Source organism: Poecilia reticulata, chromosome 3, assembly GCF_904066995.2.
Source record: "Poecilia reticulata chromosome 3, P_reticulata-male-v2, whole genome shotgun sequence".
NCBI lineage: Eukaryota > Metazoa > Chordata > Actinopteri > Cyprinodontiformes > Poeciliidae > Poecilia > Poecilia reticulata.
This window is the reverse complement of record NC_088832.1, coordinates 3511410-3537456: the sequence shown is the minus strand read 5'-3', so window position 1 is coordinate 3537456 and position 26047 is coordinate 3511410. Positions and strand designations below refer to the sequence as shown.

At 39.7% G+C, this 26047-nt stretch overlaps 1 protein-coding gene across 1 annotated transcript in view; it reads right to left on the bottom strand.

Annotated features, from left to right (window-relative positions):
- Positions 1-5069: 5069 nt before the first annotated feature.
- vps35 (VPS35 retromer complex component) overlaps positions 5070-26047 on the bottom strand; it is a 51727-nt gene continuing 30749 nt past the window's right edge. The window contains exons 7-17 of the mRNA XM_008405049.3: positions 23078-23161; positions 22494-22603; positions 21657-21753; positions 21377-21525; positions 21073-21280; positions 19463-19618; positions 19097-19219; positions 18835-19014; positions 18473-18712; positions 13794-13937; positions 5070-5841 (exon numbers count right to left, since the gene is read on the bottom strand). Of these exons, the coding sequence (XP_008403271.1) occupies positions 5662-5841; positions 13794-13937; positions 18473-18712; positions 18835-19014; positions 19097-19219; positions 19463-19618; positions 21073-21280; positions 21377-21525; positions 21657-21753; positions 22494-22603; positions 23078-23161 (1671 nt within the window). The 3' untranslated portion in view covers positions 5070-5661. The remainder of the gene's footprint in view (positions 5842-13793; positions 13938-18472; positions 18713-18834; positions 19015-19096; positions 19220-19462; positions 19619-21072; positions 21281-21376; positions 21526-21656; positions 21754-22493; positions 22604-23077; positions 23162-26047) is intronic.

Genomic DNA, 26047 nt, shown 5'->3' with positions numbered 1-26047 from the left:
TATTTACCAAGCACATAATCAGTGTTGTCTATGAGGGGAGGCAATGTTACTTTTAAATATATATTTTTACAGATGTAAATTGTAAAACTAAGCTGGGTAGATCACAGGCCTAAGGAGCATATTCACATAATTTCTGTGTTTTTATTATTTGGTGTGTATGCGTCTTGTACTTAGTTTTATTCCGAATTAGATTTAACATGCCTTTTGCTGTGTTATATTAAATTAAATTGGTGTTCTCCTAACTCCCCATTCTAGTCTGACCAGCAGAGTGCAGCTGAAGCAGGACAGGCTTGTAGGTCTGACTGATTCCTCCAGCTGCTAGAGATGATCAGAACATGAGGATGGAGAGACCAGCAAGTGTTGAGTCAGAGAAGGTCAGGTAGGGATGGAAGTGTTGCTTTTAAGCATTAAAATGTGAAGTTCAGGGACTTAAAGTGGCACCGTAAAATCCAAGCATAACGTGACTTAGTGTCTGTTGTCACCCATCAGCTCCCCCTTTACTCGCACGCGGAGCTCCAAGACATGAGCAGTGGTTTCCTCTGAGCAGGAGGAGATGTTTGTCTAATGTCAGTAATGTAATAGCGCTGCATAAATCATAAGATATGGCGACATGTAAAATAAGCAGCGCTTCGCTTTCACAGACGGTGGGACTTCGTCTGTGAACTGCTTTAAAGGAAAGTTTAAAGAAAGGCAAGCTATGTGGAGGTGATGCTAGCAAAGCTAACTTTACAGAGATGCATATGTTGCATCTGTGATGAAAAAAAGTTGTCACTCATGCGCTGAATTATTGTGTGGGTTATTCTGCTGTAAAAATGACTGCATTCTTGCAATTAAAATTTCTTGTATCCTGACTGTAATGCTCCCTTATACAACTAACAGAACAGATGATTGAAATAAAGGCACTTTGTGAAAATATTTTCTGTGATTTTATTATAGAAATTGAGGACGGGAGGAATCGATTAAAATCAAATCTGGTATGAAAAAAAATCTTGTAAGTCATATCATCCAGCCTTATTCAGTATATTAAATTATATGACTAACTACATATTGCTTAATATTCACATTTCTTTGCTGGTATTACCTAAAAGTGTTGCATTTTAACATCTCACTTGAATTCTTGATCTACATGCAAATACTTGATATAACAAACACTGAGAAATGGGGAAAAAAGGTTTGTGAAATGTAGAATATTACAAATGAGATTCCATTTTATTGTGAATATATAATATATTTCCTATCAGCTAATCAGACATCAGACTTGTTTTGCCTTTACTGGTGATGAAAACTCGTCACTCTGGAGGAGAGGAAGTCCGGCTCAGCCCCGTCCAGGATGACTGCAGTGTCAGGGTAGCCAACAAAGTCTGCAGGTATATTTTTGCATATCTGGTGCTCCGGTTTCAAGATCATAGTTTAACCAAGTAAATAAAAAGTTAGTCCACGTTGTGATGATCCGGCAGACCGTGGACTGATGGACGCCGTCACCTGGTCCAGGTGTTTGGATCCAATGGAAAGGTAATCAGCACAACGATCATGGCTCAGAAACGCATCAGGAGGTGTTACGATGCAAACCTGAAAAATTAAAAACAAACAAAAAACTAATAAGCATCTATATTTAGCTGCACAACGTAATCAAAACTAATAAATCCTCAGCTCTTTTTGAGAGTTTTGCTTGAAAATAAATTGACAATATCTCAGGAAATTAAATGCTTAAGTGAAATAGTTCTGATATCACAAAGAAACTGCAAAAAATGTTTCAGAGGTGTAACAACACTGAAGTTACTGAGTAAAGAGTGAACTAAAATACTGCTTAGAAAATGCATGTTAAAATCTGAATACTCTTCAAAGTATGAAGCTGAAATTAATTTAAACAACTAGCAGGCAAAGCACAGTGTTCACCTAATATCTGCACCAACAGTAATACAAAAATTATGCATATAAGAGGCATTAGTTTATAAAAGTGGAGGCAAACCTAAATTTACCATTTTAAAAACAAAAAGCAGCAGGAGAATGTAACTTCATAACCTCATTTTCTAAGCAGAATCTCGGAGGAAAAAAAGAGAAATTACGTTGTGTAAAGCAAGAACAGATTATAGCAGCCAAGTGGAAAAATTCACTCCAACGTGGATTATAATTATGAAACAGCAACGGTAGATGTCATATTTTCGGGATTCGGGAAATACGTGATTTGTACCATTTGTTCTGTAGGTTTTTTTATGTGGATCAGTGCCACTTAAACGGTTGTAAAGCGAAGGTTTTGGACCTAAATCTGACTGACGAGTTGTGTGGTTTGGATCGGGCTGAAGCGTTGCTGCTCTCGGCTGTTCTTAAATTACCTGCTCGGTATCAGAGGGGCTCGTCGCTCCGACTGCATGTTAAATGCCATCCATCCATCCATCCATTTTCTGCCGCTTATCCGGGGTCGGGTCGCGGGGGCAGCAGCTTCAGAAGGGAGGCCCAGACTTCCCTCTCCCCAGCCACTTCTTCCAGCTCCTCCGGGGGAATCCCAAGGCGTTCCCAGGCCAACCGAGAGACATAGTCCCTCCAGCGTGTCCTGGGTCTTCTCGTGGGACGTGCCCGGAACACCTCACCAGGGAGGTGTCCAGGAGGCATCCTGACCAGATGCCCGAGCCTCAACTGGCTCTCGACGTGGAGGAGCAGCGGCTCTACTGAGTCCCTCCCGGATGACCGAGCTTCTCTCTCTAAGGGAGAGCCCAGCCTCCCTGCGGAGGAAACCCATTTCGGCTGCTTGTATCCGTGATCTCGTTCTTTCGGTCATGACCCAAAGCTCATGACCATAGATGAGGGTGGGAACGTAGATCGACCGGTAAATCGAGAGCTTCGATTTTTGGCTCAGCTCTCTCTTCACCACAACGGACTGGTACAGCGCCCGCTTCACGGCAGACGCTGCCCCAATCCGCCTGTCAATCTCCCGCTCCATTCTTCCCTCATTCGTGAACAAGATCCCCAGATACTTAAACTCCTCCACTTGAGGCAGGACGACCCCCCTGACCCGGAGAAGGCACTCTACCCTTTTCCGGCTCAAGACCATGGCCTCGGATTTGGAGGCACTGAGCCTCATCCCGGCCGCTTCACACTCAGCCGCGAACCGCTCCAGTGAGAACCGCAGATAATGATCTGATGAAGCCAACAGGACCACATCATCCACAAAGAGCAGAGATGCGATCCTAAGGCCACCAAAACGGATCCCCTCAACACCTCGGCTGCGCCTAGAAATTCTGTCCATGAAGGTAATGAACAGAATCGGTGACAAAGGGCAGCCTTGGTGGATTCCAACTCTCACCGGAAACGAGCCCGACTTACTGCCGGCAATGTGGACCAGACTCTCCGGTCATACAGGGACCTGACAGCCTGTATAAAGGGCCCGGTACACCATACTCCCGGAGAACCCCTCACAGACCCCCTGGGGACACGGTCGAACGCCTTCTCCAAGTCCACAAAACAAATGTAGACTGGTTGGGTGAACTTCCATGCACCCTCCAGGACCCTGCTGAGGGTGTAGAGCTGCATGTTAAATGTATTTTATATAATTGTCATACAAACAAAAGCTAAGGAGTTGCCTAAAAATAATTTCATACTCCGTATAACACAAACGCATCAACACACGTATCGACTCACCTTGTGCCGAATCACTGCCTCTGTTCTCAGCCTGTTCCCGTAGCAGTGGATTTCCTCCTGCATTATTTTCTTCCAACAAATTATTCCACTGAACGAAGCTCGTACAGCTTCCTTTTAACCTCCGTCTTCCCATTTCTGACGCTGGATCTTCAACATCCTCAAGCTTTGAAATAGCAGACAGCTACAAACCGTGTGTTAGCTGTAGTGGCTAAGTCTTGGCTTCAGTCCGCTGTCGCCTTGATATCAGCAGGAAAATGAAAAAACTAAGCACTGGATGGTACTGGCTCATTACTGGACACAACGGCACACCAAAAATCTTGATTGTTGTTCCAGTAGCTCACAGATATTTTAAGTTTGGAGCAAGCAGGACCCGGAACCAATCTATGCGGCATAAATTCAAACGGAAATACGTCACCACCTCTCGTGGCGTATACCCCATTACTTCAGCAAAGCTCACAGTTTTTACCAAATTCTGTAGCTTTCAGTGTGTTCTGTAGCTATTCTAAAAATATTTTATCAAAATTTATAAAAACTAAATAACCTACTGTATTATTACTGTATTTACGCTTAAAATAAATATTTCCCAAATAAGGTCTATTTTTACAAATAGCCATTTTTCCTTTTAAACAAATATGATTGCAAAAAATAAATGTAAACTTTGCTACACTGCTTTTCATGTTGAAGGTTGGGGTTGTTTTTTGAGTACTGGCATTTTGTTTGCATTATTGCTGATTGATGCCATACGGCTATCATTATTGCAACACTTCACACACACCTGATATTGCTAATATTTTTTAAGCCTTTTTCTTGGTTTCTTTTCAAATTATATTAAGGTAAATTAATCACAAAATTAGCATCAAACAACTACAAAAGATTGATACTTTAGCTAGCCCACATTACCATCAGTGTTAATATAAATTAGTTCAAAGTTTTATGAGCAGTTTAATGCTCAAGATGCCTTGGTGACCCAAAGTGGGACATCCTTATTTGTTTATTCTCAATATCCACGTCGGTGTAAAGGTCAAGTCCATAAAATTTGGCAAGGATTTGGTTTTAATTTAAAATTTCTTTGTCATTTCTATATACCTTTTCATTGTAAGGTATCTCGAACAAGTGATATGCAGTTTGTTTACTCTTTACCTTCAGTACCATTTTGGTCCCAATGACTTCCATTCTAACCATGTATCAATCAATAATGTGTTTTAAACACATTCTAATGGTAAAATAATCAGCCTAGCCAAAAATGAACATGTTCAGAAGCTCACAGTTCTTGGAAAAATGTAACCAACCAAACTGGTTTTAGTTCATGAACTACACAGTTCAAGTTACAGAGATTTGACTGACTGCCAGGACTTTAGTTTGAGGTAACCTAGAACAGGTCATTACTACTGGTTAGCTAAAAAAGGAAAAAGCACAAGTACAGAGGAACAAGATCAAGAACATTTTCTACATTTAATTAGTTTATTTATTACAAACAATAATCATGCAGTGTTTCTTATTAACTCATTGTTTAAATGTTTGATTACATTTTAATTGAAAACTTGTAAATTGGAATCTTTTCCTTGGAGCAAAAACATATTATGTGTTGTAGTTTGAAAGAACATTGTGTGGTACAGACACGTTCTAAATAACCAAAAAAGCTGTAAAATTGTATATTTTAGAAGACCACAGTTCAATTCTGTAGATAATTTCTCACAGCAACAGGCATTAAACATATACGGCCCGTGTCCAGCTGTCACAGACTATCAGCTAGGAGGAATGAAAAATTTAGCAGTACTGACATGCTTATTTACTGATCTAACCAGCTGCACAAAAATATATATTTGAGAAAATAATGAGTAAATAAAACAAAGGAAAATACAATAACATGAAAGACTGAGTGATTTAGCTCTCCTCTATGTTTCTGTTTATTTCTGGCCTACCTGATGCTTCTCAGTGAGTGCGTGTGCAGATGCATGTCACAATATGATAGCGATACATTTACATGGCTCCCTGAAATGTAACAGAGGGCAAACTTTACTGGTTTCAAAGGACCAATCCCTCGTATGCAGGTCCCTCGGACTCGGGAGACTCTCTCTGCAGACGGAGATGCTCCAACGTGTTGTTGAAATGTTTGTTGATCTGCTCCGTTTCTTCACTTGCCTCCAGGTTAGGAAGATCTTCCCTGATCTTTTGGATCAACTGGTTTAGTACCTGCAGAGTCACCTGCAGGGAGAGGAACAACGTTAGTATTTCATTGAACACAGGAGGCTTGAATTGTTTCCAGGTTCACATGATTTAAGCCGTTTAGTAGAAGCATGCTAGAGTTCAGAAAACTGAATCCCAAACCTGACTGGCTGCGACAAAATATCAACCGTTAATGGTGTGAAGTTCCTCAAGCTGCTCTGTACACCTGCTCAGCTAACAGGTGAGAACCAAATCACAGCAAACCACATCCAGAAGCAATCAAGAAAGGGATTTAAATTGCTTCCAACGTGTATTCAGAAGAAGACAGTAACTCAACATAGTTTTTGTTTTTAGAGTGTATTCAGCAGGCCAAAAAAAGGAACTAAAACCAATTTTTTTCTAGAAGGCGTCTCACTCATACTCTCCGGTAACAGAGAACATTTACAGCCGAAACCTTAACTGAAGCTGAAGCAGCTTCTCACTGTGCAACCCCGCAGCTGAACACTGAATACGCACAGACTATGATGCTGCTTTTACAACTTCAGTTTGGCATAGACAAGCAATGCCTGAAGCCAACACACACGCACGCACACACACGTTTGCGTGGCTCTTTGTGGGGACTTTCCATTGACTTCCATTCATTCCTACAGCCTAACCCTAACCAAAACTCAATTCACACCTTGTAACCCCAAAAGCAGCATTTTTGGGTCAGCGTTTTCTGAGTCCCCACAACGTAGTATCCATTAGGAAAATGGTCCCCACAAGGTATTACAAAACACAACAGCACACACAACAACACACACACACAGGGCTGCAGTAAGGTACTCCACCTATAACATGCAAGAAAACTGATTTTTCTTGTTGGAAGGTTAAAACCTTAACTTTAAAGATGGATTCACTCAAATTACATGTAGACTCAGACTATTAACGTCAATGAATCACTATGGTGATGTAACCGTCACTGACAGTTACACCTCCATTTCTCCCTCTCAACCCTCACGTCTTCTGTCGCTTTCATAAGCAGCAGGAAAAAACAAGGCCGGAGGTTCAAATGTTTCTACAAATGTCTCGAACAGCTGACTGGACCACATTTTTTTTATCTACTTGCTGTGATTAGCAATATTAAATATAGTCTCTCTTAGTTATATTTTTACACATCTGGTCTAATTCACAACCAAAATCCATCTCATCCTTGGATCAAATGCCATACCAGCCAGAATTCTATTGAGAGAGAGATCTTTAATCTTAATGGGATTTTCCTGGTGAAATAAAGATTTGATAAAATAAAATAAATACAGTGCAGTTCAAGCAAAGCATGTTAAAACATTAAACCATCTGAGTTGATTACATGTAATCAGTTTGTAGAAGGAAACCAGGCCAGTTGCATTTTAGTCTTTGGCTTTGCCAAGCATCAGGTTGAGAGGAGCCACTATAGGTTTGAATTTTTTAATGGGTCTGCAACATTTTCTCTCATGAAATAATTGCTATAACTTTAAAAGGCTTTAATTTTCATTAATGGACAATTATGTACATTTCTCCTGATGCTTAGAAAAACAACTTGCATGTGGTTTGTGGTTTCAGGGTGTTTTCACACCGGAAAGACTCGGTTTGATTGGGGACTAAAATTGCAACATTTGCTACATTTTCAGAACTGTAGTTCAAATTCACACTACAGTGACAAACAACCCAAACTAACTGAAAAACCTGTTCCCCCTGTTGCCTGTGGTGGCGCTGCACCAAGATCTACTGAAGGAATCGACACAAAACCACTGAAGAAGACCAGTGCAACTTCCTTCTTCACAAAAAGTAAACAAAAACGGATTTTAGCGTAGGTTTCCTACAGTAGGAATTTCTCCATTCATATACATGACTGGTTTGGACATGGCCTGTAAGACGCCAACGCTAGCGACGCTCCTAGTCTATCCACAAAACCAAACTGCTCCAATGCAGGATGAACATGAATCAGTCACAAAAAATGATCGCAGCGCCTTTATTTCTTACCTGATTTCTATAAATATGGCTTATATTAAAGCTGAGAAAATGACTGATGTTTGTAAGTATTCTCCCTTGATATAAATCTATAAACAGTTTGGTTTCTGTCAAGATGCAAGAGAGGACTAAAAGAGCAATTTGCTTAGTCCTCTCTTGCATCTTGACAGAAATCAATCAATCAATCAATCAATTAAATTTTATTTGTATAGCACATTTCAGCAGCAAGGCATTTCAAAGTGCTTTACATAATTAAAATAAAAACAGAAATAATCAGTGAGAAAGAGAGATTTAAAAAAAATAAAAAAACAAAACAAAAATAAAAACAAAAAACATTACATCATTAAAACGTCGAAAAGAAAGAAGAAGAAATTAAAAACATTAAAGACATAAAAACATGGAAGACATCAAAACCAGCACTCTAAACCTAATTTAGCCATGAGCAACTCTAAACAGGTGAGTTTTAAGTTGAGATTTAAAGGCACTCAGTGTTTCAGCTGTTTTACAGTTTTCTGGAAGTTTGTTCCAAATCTGTGATGCATAGAAACTGAATGCTGCTTCTCCTCGTCTGGTTCTGGTTCTGGGGATGCAGAGCAGAACCAGAAGATCTGAGGGGTCTAGACGGTTGGTACAACAATAACAGATCTTTAAGGTATTGTGGTGCTAAACCGTTCAGTGATTCATAAACTAACATCAGTATTTTAAAGTCTATTCTCTGAGCTACAGGGAGCCAGAGGAGGGACTTTAAAACTGGTGTTATGTCTCTATCTTCCTGGTTTTAGTGAGAACCCGAGCAGCAGCATCTGGATCAGCTGCAGCTGTTTGATTGATTTATTAGTCAGACCTGTGAAGACGGTGTTGCAGTAATCAATGCGGCTAAAGATAAATGCCTGGATGAGTTTCTCTAGATCGTGCTGAGACATAAGTCCTCTAATCCTGGAGATGTTCTTCAGGTGATAGAAGGCCGACTTTGTGACTGTCTTAATGTGGTTCTGAAGGTTCAGGTCAGAGTCCATCACTACTCCCAGGTTTCGTTCTGATCGCTGGTTTTAGTTGTAATAACTGAAGCTGTGCATTGATTCTAGTTCGCTCATCTTTAGGCCAAAGATAATAACTTCAGTTTTGTTTCTGTTCAGCTGGAGAAAGTTTTGGCACATCCACACATTGATCTGTTCTAAGCATCTATTCAGTGATTGGATGGGTTCAGAGTCACCTGGTGACATCGTGATGTAGAGCTGTGTATCATCCGCATAATTGTGGTAGCTAATCATATGTCCTGTTATAATGTTAAAAAACACCTGAAGAGAGTGATGAGTTACTATTTGGATCAGATCATTAGCAACAACAGGCAGGACTTTCTTAAAGAAATGTGTGGGTAGGACATCCAGACAGCAGGAACTGGAGCTTAATTGACTTATAATTTCTTCTAGGGTTTTATAATTTAGTAGTAGAAATTGGGTCATTTTTCCTGCATTTGTTTTGTTTGGGCCCAGCATTAGTACTGTCTTTGGAGTGGATGTGCAGATTAATCCTCTGATATTTTGAATTTTCTCTGAAAAGAAACTTGAAAACTTGTTGCAGGCGGCAATAGATTGAAGTTCAGGTGGTAACGTCATAGGAGGGTTTGTGAGCCTGTCAACAGTGGCAAATAAAGCTCGAGCATTGATGATGGTTTTGTTTATGACATCTACAAAGAAAGCCTCTCTGGCATGTTTTAGTGTTGAGTGATAGTTACGTAGTCTTTTCTTGTAGATGTCATAATAAATGTGCAGTTGACCTTTACGCCATCTCCGTTCGGCCCTACGGCAGAGTTGTCATGCAGATTGAACTACTTGTGCATTTCTCCATGGAGATTTCTTCCTACCAGTCACAACCTTCACTTTAATGGGGGCAATGTAATCAATGATATCTGAAAGTTTGCACTGAAAATCATCCACCAACTTATCTACGTCACTATAAGTTAAGAGTGAGGAAGAAGAGTAGATTTGATTAAATGTTTCTGCTGTGTTTTCTGTGAGAGAACATTTTGTGATAGTAGCTTTTTGTCCAAGTGGGTTAACGGATAAAAACTGTCAAAGAAAACAGCAAAATGATCCAACAGGCGACATCAGTTACAGAGACATTGGAAATATTCACACCCTTACTGATAACCAGGTCAGTGTGTGTCCATGAGTGTGTGTCCATGAGTGTGTGTTGCTTGTTTGACATGTTGTGTTAAACCAAAACTCTCTAATATATTACAGAGCTTTTTAGCCCCTCGGACTTCAGGTTGTCAACATGAATGTTGAAATCACCGACAATTATTAAACAATCGTAATCAATACATATGAGAGATAGAAGCTCATTCAAGTCCGCAAAGAAATTTTCCACATATGTTGGTGTTTTGTATAGAGTTAGTGTCAAAGTTCGTTTGTGGCCTTTTACCTCGATTCCAAGATATTCAAAAGACGTAAAATTACCCAAAGAGATTTTACTACAGTTTATGGTATTCTTAAATATTGAAGCCACGCCTCCTCCTTTTTTGTGTTTTCTATTTTCACTTAAAAAATTGTACGTAGGAGGCATTGATTCAATTAGTACGATTGCTTCATTATTGTCATTCAGCCATGTTTCTGTCAGAAATAAAACATCAATATTATGCTCAGTGATGAAATCATTAATTAATAGAGCTTTAGAACAGAGAGATCTGGTATTAAAAGAGCCAGTTTAAGTGACTCGGAGGCTGAAAGCTCTTCAGTCTGAGGTTCCTTTAGACAGGGGATCAGTCTGAGGTTTGAATTAAGACCACTGTTTTTTGTATTTCTGTTTTTTGTAACTGTTCTTGTAGTGATCCGGACAGGTATTGTCCTGCTACGCAGACACATTCTGGAGGAAGACGGGTGTAAGGATAATATCTGGACCCCGGTCTCAGACCTCAGAAATGCGGAGTGCTGGATCTTCAGGGAGGTCAGAGGCAGGTGGCTTAGATGAAGTGAGAGTCGTGCAGAGGCGAACCTGTTGATCCATACTATCCAGCTGGGAGGAGAAAGAGTCCGTCCGTCTTTCTCTCTCACCTGAATTCTCCACCAGCATTTTCAGGCGGCTCAGGTGAAGCCCGACTCTCTTTAGTGGTTCACTTTCTGAGAAACTCTGATCTTGTGAGTGAGTGTAGGAGCAGAGAGGGATGGGGGAAGGAGGAGGGGAACCAGTCATTCTGTTCACAGCCGATGTTTTATCAGTTTGTATTTGAATAGTTTGTTCTTGATATGCGGAGGGCTCCATCCTAGTCAGACATCCTTGAGCCTGTTCTTCTGAAGCGATGGTCACATTGTTGTTCTTGTTGATAAAATGAAAAATGTTTGCAGTGAGCAGCCTTATTCCGTGTTTAAGATTGCGTCCTCCTCTTCCAAAGAGGTGAAAGCGCTGCCAGTAGATCCAGAGGTTATCGATGAAGGTCACTGAGCTGGCAGAGCAGGTTTTAATCAGCCATTTGTTTATCATAAGCAGCCTGGAATGTTTTTTGTCTCCCCATTGAGGTGATGGAATTGGACCACTGAGAAATAACTTCGTTTTTAATTTTCCCATAGTGTCCAGAAGAATATTAAAGTCCTTTTTCAGAATCTCGGATTTTTGCTTTGCCAGATCGTTGGCTCCAACATGCACAACTAAAGTCTCCATGTTTGGCTGATCAGTGGTTAGAGAGAGCACTTTGCAAGTCAAATCAGATACAGTGTCACCAGGAAAAGAAACCACTCTCGTTTTCTTGGGATTGAAAACATGACTGATTCTATTTACTGTCTCATCTCCAACAATAAGCACTCTTGGCATACCTTTCGTTTTCCTGGTGGTCCCTTTGTCCTTCGGAGCTTTGTGCGGTGGATGCGTTGGTTTAGCCTCATTGCTGATGTTTGAAGGTGGGTTTTCACTCAGAGGCTCGTGCTGAAGTGCAGAAAATCTGTTTTTCAGAGGGATTCCCACGGAGTCAGGATGTTTTGAGGCTTGGGCTGGTCGCTTTGTCCTTGGGAGTGGGCTCGGTGTAGTCGTTTTGGTTCCAGCTGCTTGTTTATTTTTCTTTGGCGGAGCAGGTGTTGAGGTTGAAGGTGGGTTTCGGCTCAGAGCCACGCTGATTCGTCCAGGTGAGGGGTTCTCCCCGTTAGTCGTCTCATGGGATCCGCAGTGTGAGACTTTTGTTTTGGCTTGGCTCCCTGAGCGATCCAGGGTGAGCTGCTTGGTGCGGGGTGTACGACCTCTCTGCTGATTTGAGGAAGAGTTGTTTCATATCCACAGGTAGCGTTGATCTCAAAGTTCACCTCCAGCCGTTGAATCTTCATTTCTATAGACTGAAGTTGTTGTAGAATACTGCTAATGTCCTTGGGGTCGGACGGGGGCATTTTGCCCTAGTTCAACTTGGAGGTGAAGAAAAATGAGGTAAAAATAAAAGTGAGAAAATCTCCTGGTCTTTAGGTTTGAAGTAATCCAGTTAGAATGTCGATAATGTGAATAAAACCATAAAAATTGTGACTTTAAAAATAATTCACAAGCAAAGTTATCAGTAAGGACGGGAGAGAGCAGGATAAGCTGTTCCTCCTTCAGCTGCCAGACGCATCTCCAAACCAAACTGTTTATCAATTTATATCAAGGGAGAATACTTACAGTCATTTTCTCAACTTTAATTTAAGCCATAATTGCCGCTGTTAATTTTATTAGTTTGTCAAAATGTAACAAACCATGACTCATATACTTTATGTATATAACACATGAAATATGTCATCCTTTTTGATGATTATGTTCAAACAAACAAGGCAAATTAGTCCATTTTTGTCATTTGTTAAAGGTTTAAAAATTACAGCAGCTGCAGAGCGCCACAGCAAAGGGAAAATAAGCTGATAACAGTTGTAAAACAACTTTAAACCATTTATATTCTGCTTATCCTCGCTTTCTGTGTGGCCATGCAGCCCCGTTACCATGACAACCGACATCATCTTCGTTAACCCGCAGAGCAGAGAGTAATATATTGACCAGAATGCCCTGCTCTGTAGCCAACTTCCTGAATTTGGAATGGTCTCAAGTACAGTTGCATTCTCATTGCCTTCCAACCATTTCAGAGTTCGCTTCAACCAGACTGAGACAGAGGTTTTTAGCCGGATCGGTGTTCGCTTTTTTAGACTATTTTATGATTCAAATTTGCTTTCTTACCTCTCAACTGAATCAGACTTTCTAGACAAACGGATTCAGGTGTCTAATCCAAGGCTGGTGTGAATGCACCCTCAGTTCTTCACAGCTATGGAGACGGATTTTTACTTTTAAACTAGATTTTTTAGCAGTTCAGTAGCAGCTCCGTGTAATCTTCAACTCCAGATTTACACAGAGTCCCTTCTAAAGCCATAGTAGTTTTTTCCCACTTCCTCATGGTTCACATGTAGAACAAGAGACCTTCAACCAATACCAATTCAAGATTGAGCTTCAAAGTCGAAAATCATTTTTGTCTCAAAGTTTTAAAGCAAACTGCTGAAATTAATGGGAATGCAAAAATCAAGATGCAACGGAAGAGACAAATATGGACAAGTAAGGACAGATATTTGTAGAGAAGCTGCAAAGGCTAGAAGTAAGAAGTCATGAAAAAAAAAATCTGAACTAAGAACAAAGGTTACAGAAACTTCAGGAAAAAAATTACAAACAGATAATTCATCTTGAACATTTAAAGGACAACTTAGAGTCCTAGACCAACTGTTCCACAGAAAAAAACAACCATCTCATTCACCACTTTCACTTAGCTATAATTATGTAATTATTTCATTGCATTTATTGGAAGAATGATTTATTGCAAAAATAAAAACCACAGCATTACAAATGACAGAAAAATAAATACTAAACAGATATTCAGGAAATAAATAAACTTGTCAGTGCAAAATGACAGTAAGAGAAAATGCAAACAAACTGTCATGTCCTCCCAGCAGAGCCAACAAGAAATATTTCATAAAAGGCAACAAAAAAAAAGAAGAAATTTATAGAAGAAAGCCTACCGCGTCATTTTCCCTCTCATAAAAGCAGATGTATCTGTTGAGGATTTCAATGAAAAGCTGGACTTGCAATGATGAATCCATGCACTGGTTGGCAATCTTCAAGGCTTTCTTTAGACATTCCATCACCCGTTTCCCATCACGTATCTAAAGACAAAAAAAAAATCAGAAACACAAGTGAATAGGGACCAAAGCACAAGTATGACAGGCAATATTTTTACCTGGTATATTGGTTGAAATGTTTACTACATGTGACCATCCCATGAAAAAACTGCTCAAATATTCTGCTGACAGAGAGAAGCAACCACTAAAGTGACAAACAATGAGATAGAGACTTTATTTTATGAATTTTGTACAGGAGAATGTTCACTAACTGAGGTTGTTCAGAGTTGTGTAAGTTTATTAGCTCAGAAGAGCTAATAAACAGATTTTTAAATCTTTGTTTATCGGTGCACCCCTACCATCATTTTTTTTTTTTACCAACATTTGACTCATATTCTAAAAGAATCATAACACTAAGAATTCTTATGATTCTAGAATTCCAGGATTTCAAAATTGATGTCACTAGGGGCTAGTAGCAAAATTCATAACATTTCTGAAATTTTAAGATTTTAATTTGGATTTTAACTTGGTAAGATGAAAGTTATTCACAAAGCAACTTAGGCCTAGCATGAGCTCTTAAAGTAGTGAGGAGGACTTAGAGCCCAAAGGCCCCCACATACTCTGCTGTACTTCAGTCCGCAGAGGTCTGTGCCAACTCTACATGGACTCAAAGTAAACATCCGCCAGCCATGCCTGCACAAAGATCCATTTTTATGACTGCATACACGTTTCTTGGTGTTGCACATTAAACTACCTGGTGGAAACAGTTAACATCAAGCTTACACAATTTAATATTGTTTTAAAGTCAACATCAACATGACAAAAGTCAACAGACTTTGTCGCAGTGAAGCGAAAATGCTTAAAGGCAACAGGGTTTGTTAGCTATATTCACATAAATATTGAGATGGTGTATTTTGCAGAATTAAAACAACAAAAAAACAGAACATCATCTCAGACTTCTTTATCAGCAGCAGAGCAGAAAGGCAGTGGCGGAGCCAGAGGGGGGGCCAGGGGGGCCAGTGCCCCCCTTGTCATCTGATTGGCCCCCCTAGTGGCCCCCCCAGATTATTGACATGTAACAGCACCAGGTTATTCCTGTACATTATTTGGAAACATTCTAAGCCAACCTAATATCTAAAGAAGAAAAACAATAATAAATATATCAAAAGAAAATGTACAAAACTTTATATAAGTCCATGTAATGACATAAATAAATAGATTTTTATCAGGCGTGATACCAGCCTCCTTTATACTCATAACAACAAGCTGATATTCTTCTCCTGGGTGTTTCAGTTATGCTGCGCTGTGGTGAAACTCAAAGCCTAAAGCACTTCATACCTGGTGGTGATGGTAAAACACCAATAAGTTATTTATTGATCCTCCGCAAAAAAGAGAAAAAACCGAAGAGGGGCCGACAATGTTCGTAGTTTGGAGCAGAGGTGGCGCTGGAGTTTTTTCGTTGCCCGTCAAAGAAAAAAATCATTTTATTTCCAATTTGTAGTCATCAAACAAAACATTTAGTATTTCTCTGCTAGAACGTTTTTGAAATCAAGTAACATTTCACGAAATGACGTGATTAGAGGACGGCAGAACTCTGATCGGTTCCTGATCCCTCAGCGGGAGAAAAACCAGCAGAAGCGGATCAGCTGCGCTAGACGCTCCAGAGTCTCTGGTCCGTTAAAGCGACCAGATCAGAGATGATCCTCTGACTGATATTGTTCTTATAATGATTAATAATGAGCTCCACGATGTTCTGTGTGCGTAAAGTTGAAACTGTCTCGCACCAAGTGGTCAGCTGATCACAGTCTGGACAGAAACCAGCGAACTGCTCTCTGTTCTTATCAAGACGAGGGTGAGGAGGGAATCTGACATATTAACTCAGTTTTTACTGGTTTTGTTTTTAAAACACCATTAACGTAAGCAGTGTAACTATATATTGTATATTTGGCGTTTGTCATCTCATGTGTGATTAATTGGAGCATTTATCGCCCAGCGCTCTGCGCTTGTTTCTAACGGATCTGCACTTTAATTTCTTTCCTCTCTTAACAGTCAGCTGTTATTCCTCTACTTAAACTACAATAAGTAGATCACATTCTCTTTAGGTTTTCTCTGTGTGCTGCAAACTCATTAAATATAAACTCATTAGAAGCCCGAGCCACCATCAGGCAAATAATTCTGGTCCGACCCGAAATATTGTTACCTGTCAAATGACCTGTCCAACCAGAGCTTCCTAACCAAGGTGTCCATAACTCTTCAACATGCTGTCAGCTCCCGGTCAGAAAGATGCATTTAGTTCAGTGTCCTCATGGATGATATTCAGAAAGGATCTTTTATTTAATTGATTTTAGTTTCCTCTGTGATGAACTCTATGCTAAAGTCCATCATGTCTCCATGTGCGACAGTCAAAGGTGTTAATTATAACATGTCAAATGACAGAGGGGCTTAAAAAATAACCAAATATTCAGTTTGATTATTTTTTTTAAATTATATATATGTGCACACACACATTTAAAATTTTGCCCCCCCAGAGGTAGTCCTGGCCCCCCCAACTTTAAAAGTCTAGCTCCGCCACTGCAGAAAGGTGGTCCGATAATTTGAGTCTGACTTTTTTTTTTTTTTTTTTTTAGAACAGCAGGTACTGATGATAGAGTATATACTTGTTTTGGATTGCTGCACAAATTATTACATCGACCACAATTGTGCCTTTGGAACATTATAAATGAAGCGTATTATGTACGGATCCCATCTGATTACAGTTAAAGCCAGTGCAGCCTCCTGCTGCTGCGCTGGCTGTGGGCAGCGGCTCTCTGACATGTGACTGCCATTCTCTGTCCCACACTGACAGATGAGTTGAGGTTTCCCAGATGGAGAAGAAGCAGAGTTAGGCGCCCAAATAGCTCCATACTAGTTCTCATTAGGATTGTGTGAAATAAAGGAATTTGTCACCAGAGAATTTTAGGTGATCAGTACGCACAGAGTCTGTGCGGTTCATGGAGTGCGCACAGTACGCCCGAATATGTGGGACCTTAAGATGGTGGGAAAACCATCAAAAAGAAATATTCTATAAAAAGTAGAGTTCTGCCAACAGCAGGCTCTGCTCCTGTCTTGTTTGGTTTCAAATCTTTTCTTTCCCACTTTATGTTGGTCATTTTTTACAAGCAAGTAACCACGGTAACTGACTGACAGCTGAGGGTCCACATTACTATCAAATTGGACAAACTCGTAAAATGCCCAGCATGACAAAAAGTCCTGACCAATACGGAAATAAAAAGGTGCATTCAAAAATGTTGATGCTGGCTGGCAATTAAATTTTGCATACGTACAACATCATATGACACATTTCTTAATTCCAACAAGACTGTAGGATTGGTTAGTGTCTATTAATTGCCTACTGGCAGCGTATTTGCTTGTTTTTTAAGTCTTGTTTCATGTTTTCAGGGTCAACCACACCTTCTCAGGAATTTCTGTCCACTCCATGCTCAGTTGCTCTTAGCAACAGGCTGAATCACTCTTGAGCTCAGAAAGAATTTTTAGGCTAAGATATGAACTCTTCAAAACAAATGTGAGAATCTTTGAGAATATGGGCCCAGTTTTGGTTGCAAAATCTCAGACTTTCCTGATTAGAATTCAGACTTTTTTAATTGTCTTCTGTGTTGAAAGGGAATGTAGAGATAAGCTGCATTGTTGAAGTAAATATTCAGCCCCCGTCGATCAGAACCAGGCTGAAAACCACACACACATATAAAAACAGTCTGTCTTGATGCATTCCTCGGTGTTGTTTTCAGAGCTGGTAGGAACCTCTTCTAAGTTGCTTGAAAATCCCTGTTTCAATTCAAAAATTGAAATAGTGATTTCACTGTTTCAATTTTTGAAACATCATTCAGTTTCAAAAATTGAAACTGAATGATGTTTCAATTTACATCATTCAGTTTAATAAAAACTGTTATAGTCATCACCAGATAAACTGTTCATCATTTCTGATATTTGTTTGCATCAGAAAATAAAAAACAAAACTTCAATTCAAATCATGTTTATGGTTGTTTGAGGTAAGTAATTTGAGGGCCAGAGTCCTGCAACTTTTAGATGTCTCTGCTTCAGCACACCTGGTTCAATATGAACTCATTAGCAGCGCTCTGCGGAGCTCGACTGCATGCTACTGAGACAGTTTCACCATTGAATTCAAGCGTTTAGAACACAGGAGTCAAACTCCAGTCCTGGAGCTGCTGCCCTGCAACTTTTAGATGAGCCTCTGCTGCACCACCTGAATAGAATCATTAGGTCATTGTCAAGGCTCTGGAGAACTGATCTACACAAGGAGGAGGTAATTAAGCCATTTCATTCCAGTGTTTTGTAGCTGTGGCACATCTATAACTGTAGGTCAGCTGCCCTTGAGAACTGGAGTTTGACACCCCTGGTTTAGAACAAGGGACACATCTAAAAGTCTCAGAAATCTGGCACTTGAGGAAGGGAGTTCGAGAGCACAGATTTAAAATGTTTCCACCCTAAAACCAATTTAGCATATATTTGCATGTATCAACATATTTTCTGTGGAATTAGCAGGCATAAAATGAGACACACACCTCTTCGCCGTTTTTGTCAGTGCTGCGACCTGACCAAAAGAGATGGGCGCATATGCTGACGGCTCGGCACTGGTCTGGCTTCTTTAAGAGTTTGGAAGCAGCCAGGGCACATTGAGTCCTCAAAGGCTCGTGATTTTCCTCACTGAAACATCTCATTCGTTCAAAGGTGCCGATGATCAGAGTGATGGCTGCCAGCTGGGCTTTGGAGTCACTAATCTCATCCTCATACAAAGAAAAGGCCTAAAGAGATAGAAACATTAGGAGGAAGTACAACATCCTGATTCATGTCAATCTCACAAATATGATTTTCTGTCTGACCCAGCTCTTGTTGTTTTAGCACAAGAGACAAACATTTACTCTACCTGTGACATGAACTCATATGCCACCGTTTCATGATTCTCAAAGCCAATTTCACCAGCAGCCAGCGCTCCCTGCAGGAACAGTCGCAGGGGCAACTCAGAAAGCTCAGCCTTGATAAGTGCACTGATAGTCTGGTGGGCAAAGGAAAAGATCTTCTGGCACTTCTTTTCCCACTTGTCATCCTAAAAATGGAAACATTTCAGTATTTCAATACCAACCAAGAGTGCATCAGGTGGGATGGTGGAAAATAAAAGTTATGCTGACCACTGATGAGTTGGCTTTGTATCGAAAGGCCAGCTGATAGGCAGCGAACACCAGAGGAGGCAAGGTGTAGCGGATCCTCTGGTTTCCTCCAGCACCAAAATGTTTCCGGGCGGTATTAAGAATCTGAAACCCCAAAACAACATTACAGCCAGCAAATGCATCACTGTCATCTTCATTGTCAGTGAACACCACACACCTCCCTCTAATACACCAAAACCCTTTGTAAAGTACAATACTATGCTCTTAAAACAGCATTTGGCAACAGGCCTCTGGTATGAAAGTATTTCCATAACAGGCAGCTCACTACAACGACACATTACTAGAAATTACCATTCTCCTACAACAAACTTTAAGGGAAGAACCTACAAGATACTGCTGATCAGGATCTTCAGAGTGGAAAAGATGAATGAAGCGGCCAACAAGACTCTGTTCCTCGGCAAAATCCTCGGGGTCAGGATCATCAGCTGGCTGGTCTGGCTGGTCTTGTATCAGTGTGGAAACCAAGCTTAAGATTGAGTCCACCTACATATACAAAGAATTAGTATTTAGAAATATCCAATCATTTAAAAATATGTATAATACAGTATGAATTTGTTGTACTCAGCAGTTGGTTTGAAAAATGACACTGTCCTCTTTTGCTCTGCTCTGAGAGGTTTGACTGATAGACCAGCTGACCAGATCATGGCTAATAACTCATTTGCATTTAACAATAGTCACTTCACTGTTGCCAACTCTGACTTTCTTGCAATATTTGGTGACATTTCAGACAAAAAAAATTATCGGTCAAAATTGGAATTGACAGATCAGACTTTTTAAAGATTGGTAATCGGCGATCGGCCTCCCCTCCAATATACACAACTTCATAGTATACATAGTATGCTTAGCTTACAGTGCCCACTTCCTAAGTGGCAGGCAGCAGAAGATGAGGCTGGGCAGCCTCTTCTAATTAATAAAAACTATCAGCACTGGAGTCACTCAGAGATGTGTTCTCTCTTCAGTGATCTTCTCTGTTTAGAAATGTCTACCATGTAGACCCATCTGTGAAAATCTGTGAAACTAAACTTAGCATAAGACCCCACTGACACGCCTGTCTGGTCCTGTAAACAAGTCCGTGCATAGAAGTCAAGGTTGAGTAGCTGGTCCACCTAGAGCTTAACTTGTTATGACTGTGCAAATGACAACTGACTAGCAGGGGAAACCCCTCACATCCCTCTGAGTATACTAAGCAACACTGTATTGTGCTACTCTTCAGAGTCTTGGGATACACCTTTTCTTGGAACCTGAGATAATCCTCACATATCTTTGTTTGGAAGAAAGCACAGTAAGAAAAAACCTGCCTTCTCTGCAGTAACATAAGAAGTAGAACCTGCCACAGGAGTTGCTGGTCATCTTCATGGCCATTATTAAGTCTGTTCTGTGTTGGTCAATCACTGTGTGGATTGGCTTAGCCACAAAAGAGGACATGATTAGACTGCAGAGCGGATCAGGGCTGACCATCCCTACAACTAGGAGTTGTGCAGATGTAGGGGTCAGGACACAGACTGCTCAGACTTTTACCTTTCTGTCTGTACTACACAGTGCTATTTGAGAAAAACAATTGGAAGAAAGTCAACATGCATTATCTGCTGGGCATTCTGTCATTTTTATGAGCAATGAGAATATTTCACAGCTCTTTTCTTTTTTTCCTGCTCTTCTCATTTTTTCTTCGCAGAAAAAAAATGTTTATACTTGAAATGTCTGTACATTGAGAGCAAAGTGAAACAAAAATCAGTGTCATCCTTTCTGTGCACAAACTTGGTCAATAAAGCTGATCTTGATTCTGATTAGCTTCCTATAAGATGAATTAAAGGAGTATTTAGGCATAAAATGTATGTTTATCACACACGTCAATGGATGAAATATTACTACAAGAAAGCTTTTATTGTGAGTATAGAAAAAAGAGAAGACTGTGCAGAAACTGAAGTATTTGTACAAACCTGTTCCTGTGAAACAATAATGGTGTTGGACTCCAGCGTGTTGCTCAGTACGTAACAACTCATGGTCTTGCGGGACTCAAAGTCAAAGTATTCAAAGAGAGGTGGGAAGTGCTTGAGTTGGAGCACCATCAGCACATTGTTGTAGGTATCCACTGGGATCTTCAGAAGACGGGTAAGTTCTTTGGACACAGCACTACTAGTTGCTATGCTACAGAATAAAAGAGGGTTCAAATAAGCAAACTAAAAACTGGCATTGCACATACATCAGTTCAGACTTATGCTTTTCTGAATTTGCCAAACTTACTGTTCCAAGTTGAGCTTGTTAAATATTTCTACCGTGCTTTCCAGAACTTTGTCCACATAGTCAACACGGTCAGGGTAGCACTTCATAGCCAAATTGATGAGAGACACTTGTAAAGACACTATGTCCTCTGATGGCATGTCCTGACGTGACTGAAGAAGACATAATTCTGCAGTATGTTAAGTGTGTACACCATACTGTTAAAACTCAGCTTGTTTGCTCTAGTCATGCACAAGATGCATCTATTTTTGCAGCTGTGTGTGTATGAATATAGGTATCTTACTTGAATAACAGTGGCCACTTGTTGAGAGAAAATGTCAAACAATTTGATTTCAGGTGGAATACCTGGACCATCTTCTCTATGAGCGAATAGAGCAAGTCTGAAAGAGGAAACGGCACAGATTATACAGCATGTAAAATCTAATTTAGATTGTTCTGTGTATGACTCTGTAAAAAGATGTTTAGCAATTGAAGTAAAAGCTCCTACATACTTTATTCAGTGTTCTCAGTGACAAATGCATGATAAAAATTGCATCACTTTGTTCAAAGAGAGGAATCCACCTCCACTTCTCAACACCAAGTCAAACTATTTTGACAGAGATCAGTACACAAAATGTTGTGTGATTGGTCAGACGTTTGTTGCCATGTATTATGCAGAAATGCCCTCAATTAGTTTATTTCCACTATCTGGGTTTTGTGAAAAGAATACTGACTGACTTAAAGTCACATACTGTGGAAAATGAGAAGGAGGAAACTGAGATGCTGCAAGTAAAAGATCCATCCGGACTGCAGCTTTTCAGCTCAACCACTCCACACTGTTACTGTGAATATTTCTGCAGTGGTTTCCAGAACTTTTCATGTTATTCTAATTTTATGGCCAGCACTTGTATATGTCCACTCCAATAGCATAACAGTATGAAAAACACAGAAACCATGAAGAGAAGGTATGTTTAGATGTCTGCAATTACTTGCAAGCTAACTGTGGTCAGTTAGCTTGCATTAAAAGATCATTTGTTACTGTGGAAGACTTAGGAATACAAAAACAACTAAATGTTTTCATCTATGGTGAAGAAAGTGCAAAACCTTTGGCTTTCCCACTTCGAGTTAAGTGAAAGTGTACCTGTCAATAAGTGCAATGATGATGTTCTTTACGTTGACATGTTGATGCAACTCAGCACAGGAACGCAGAAAAGGGTTCAGGGTCTGAAGATGAAACTCATCGGGAAAAACCTAACAGGACCAGAGAGTTGAAGACGCATTGAGGAAGAGCAGGCTGCTGATTGACAGAGCTAACAAAATCAGTACGCAACTTTCATCCATGCTTGACATCATTACCATTAGAATACATTTTAACAGCTACTGTTCCAATACACCTAAATGTGGAACAAACCAGTCAGAATCAGCAACACAAACAATCCATTTTTTTATCGAGTGCTATGAAAGTATTTTAATTTATGCATGCAGTGTGTGTATGTTTGTTCACACGGTGAAAAAAATAGTCAAAAGCCTCTCAGCAGAAGTCTCCTGTTCAACCATGCTTACTGCAGTAAAAGATAGCATGCCTTGCAAAATACTAATTAGCCCAGACTGTAATTGTGTAAGACTGTAATAATATTCATACTTACTATCATGCAAGATGTTTCTAAGACCTTTACCAATGGTAAAAGCAGAATCTCAGAAAGAAAGAAAATCTCCACCATATACCTGAATAATGCACTCCATTAGGTATTCCTGAGCCAACGAGTCTCTACAGTTCACAACCTGCTCCAGGACTCCAGGAAGGACAATCTGTGGACAATAGGAAAGGCAATAATTCTATTGCAATGGTCACTATGCATAAAGGGTACATGAATATCCCACTACTAGAGAATAGCATAGGTAGCAGAGGACAGAAAAGAACAGTCTTTAATTTGTTCCTCTGAGGGATAATGTGCAATCAGCACAACAAACACAGTAAAGCATGTATCATGTTTATTGTAATTAACTATTGAATTGTATTGTATGGAGCTAAATCAATCTCAGAAAGATTCATAAAGAGTACAATAAGATCCACATGCGTAAAATAGAATTTCAACGCATACAACATAATTCATAAATGTGTACAACATAAATATGTACCTTAACAGTCACTTATGTATAATTTACATGTTTCAAACTGCACAAGTCATAATACACTATGCATAGAAATCGCCAAAAACGTGTGCACGAATCACCAGCTGCGGACGGATCGGTCAACACAAGCGCATGGATCAGCTTTACTGTACTTTCAACTTAAGGATTTCTTATTGCATGAGATTCGCAAATGAAATGATGCGTTCCAGGCTGGATAAAAGCTGGGAGATCTGACAATTGTAATCCTAATCCTGCGTCCAGGGAAGAAGAAAAGCTCGGAAATCTGAGCTTTAAATAACAACGTCAAATTTCTCTTACCTCAGGTTTGATATAGACAGGAATTTTAAAACAACTTTACAGCCCCTCAAGTGGTCAAAATTATTAAAAAATAACTATTTAATTTCAGTCCATTTACCATGTTATTTAGATTATGCTTCAGAGAGAAGTATTTAGCAGTTATTTAAATCACAGCCCTTAGTGTGTTGTGATTGACAGAAAAAGCTCATCTAATCTGATCTATGCATTTGTTCACCCATCTTACAAATCCTCAGTGGGAAACACTTCACCTGTTTAAGAAAATGTTAGCCGAAAATACACAAAACATACAAGGTTTCCCCCAGAAAAGTTGCTAAGCCTGGTGGTCGGGGCGCCATGGCGGTCCATAGTGTTTTTGTATTAAAAGATGTTAAGTAGACGGGAAAAGTAAAAATATTACTGTAAATATAACAGTATAACATATAGTAACATATTACGGGAAAACATTGTCAGTGAAATGCTATCTAAACACACAGCTAGTCTTAAACAACAAATCAAAAATATACAATTGAAATTAATTTCAATTATCTGCACTTCAGTTTAATTCAAATTAATTCAGCAGCTCCATCAGGGCTTCAGGGCCCAGTAACTACTAATATTTTAACACAGACCACATTTATATAAATGTAACATTTATTTATTGAGATGATCAATGCTGTTAAATTTGATTTAATGCTTTCAGCATAGATAAAATATTTAAAATTGTTTAACATTTAAATGTAAGATTTTAAGAAGCTGGCAAGTTTACTTTGTAAAAGTTCAAAGAACAATATTCATAGTTAGATTGTTTTGTTACCACAGCAACAAGCTGAGTTTGAGCTCTGTTTGTTCATAAATACAAATTAGTAAACTGACTGTTTTTAGGTTGGCCAATTAAACTAGTTCCCCTCTCCCAGATTTCACTAAATCTAACACAGAAGCTGTTAGAGGTGCTGATGTTTTTAGCAACAAAAGGGGCCCCAAAGTCACATTCTGCTCAAGGCCTCATGCAGCTTTGGACCGGCCCTGCATGATGAACTAAATCTGCTGCACTGTGTGCAGAGATGCACAACAAACGGGAGATTTAATGTAATGCTGCTAACGTGGTTTTAGTAACTCTTCCATTTAGTGTCTGTTGAGTTTTTAATAAGCGTCACAGAAAATGTTCTGGTTGCTCAAGTTTGTGGGACGAGTTTTTCTGATCTGTGCACGGCTGCACACATGAACTCTGCCTGACTAAGTAGACAAAACATTTGGTATGGTTTGATGCATTGTGTAACTGGAAAAATAATACTAAAAATAAATAAATAAAACCAGCGTGATGCGTGACCACAAAATGAGCGCAAAAGCTCCTCACCGGACTGAATCTGCATGATGAGGTTAGCACTGGTCCTTTAACCACTAACGCTCCGGCCAACCGGGAACAGACATAAACTTTACAGAGAAGACAGAGCCACACACTGGACAGCGTGTTGAGACGTAAACACCCCACATAATTCTTTGTTCACAAAGATAAATCATTCTCACCGGTCGCTCAACGCATCTCTGAAAGCGCCACTACAAGTTATTCCTGTGGTTCACATAGAGCTGCGCAACCAGAGCTAACACAGTGGGTTTAAACTTTTACCTTCATATAGAGTTCTCCAAAGAAAAATAATTCCACACAAGGTTTTGATATAAATATTCATACAGGTCAACTTGAGTCCAGTTTGAGCGAAAGGTGCGCGGGTTCCGCGCTGAGGTAAACTTTAAAAAATCAGCAGCGCGGGAGGCAACGCGCAGAGGCGCCAGCGGTGATTGGTCTGCTCTCCCAAATGCACACTATAAACTTGTCTTTTAGAAATAAAAGTGCTCTGCCAGTGAAACACTCAGAGCAACAGAGACGCTTTCAATCCGGACTGAATTAAAAAAAAAAAACAATGATAATAATAATAATAATATATATATATATATATATATATATATATATATAATTATTAATTTTTTCTATACAAAAACAAGCAACGCTTAGCCTGGCGGGGGGGCTAGTAAACCATGGCAGGCTGCAAGGTTTGATACATTGGGGGAAACCCTGAAATAATAACTGACAGAAATGGTTGTTACAGTATCTCTGCCCCCCCAAGAGAAATGCTCCATCGAAAAACTACTGAAAAACTAATTTTAACACATTATAATTAGTTAGAATTTCTCAAGGTTACTAATTTCTCAACTTCAAGTTGCAGCTGCTGCTGTATATCATGTTAGTTTATCTGTTTCAGTATTTTGCAA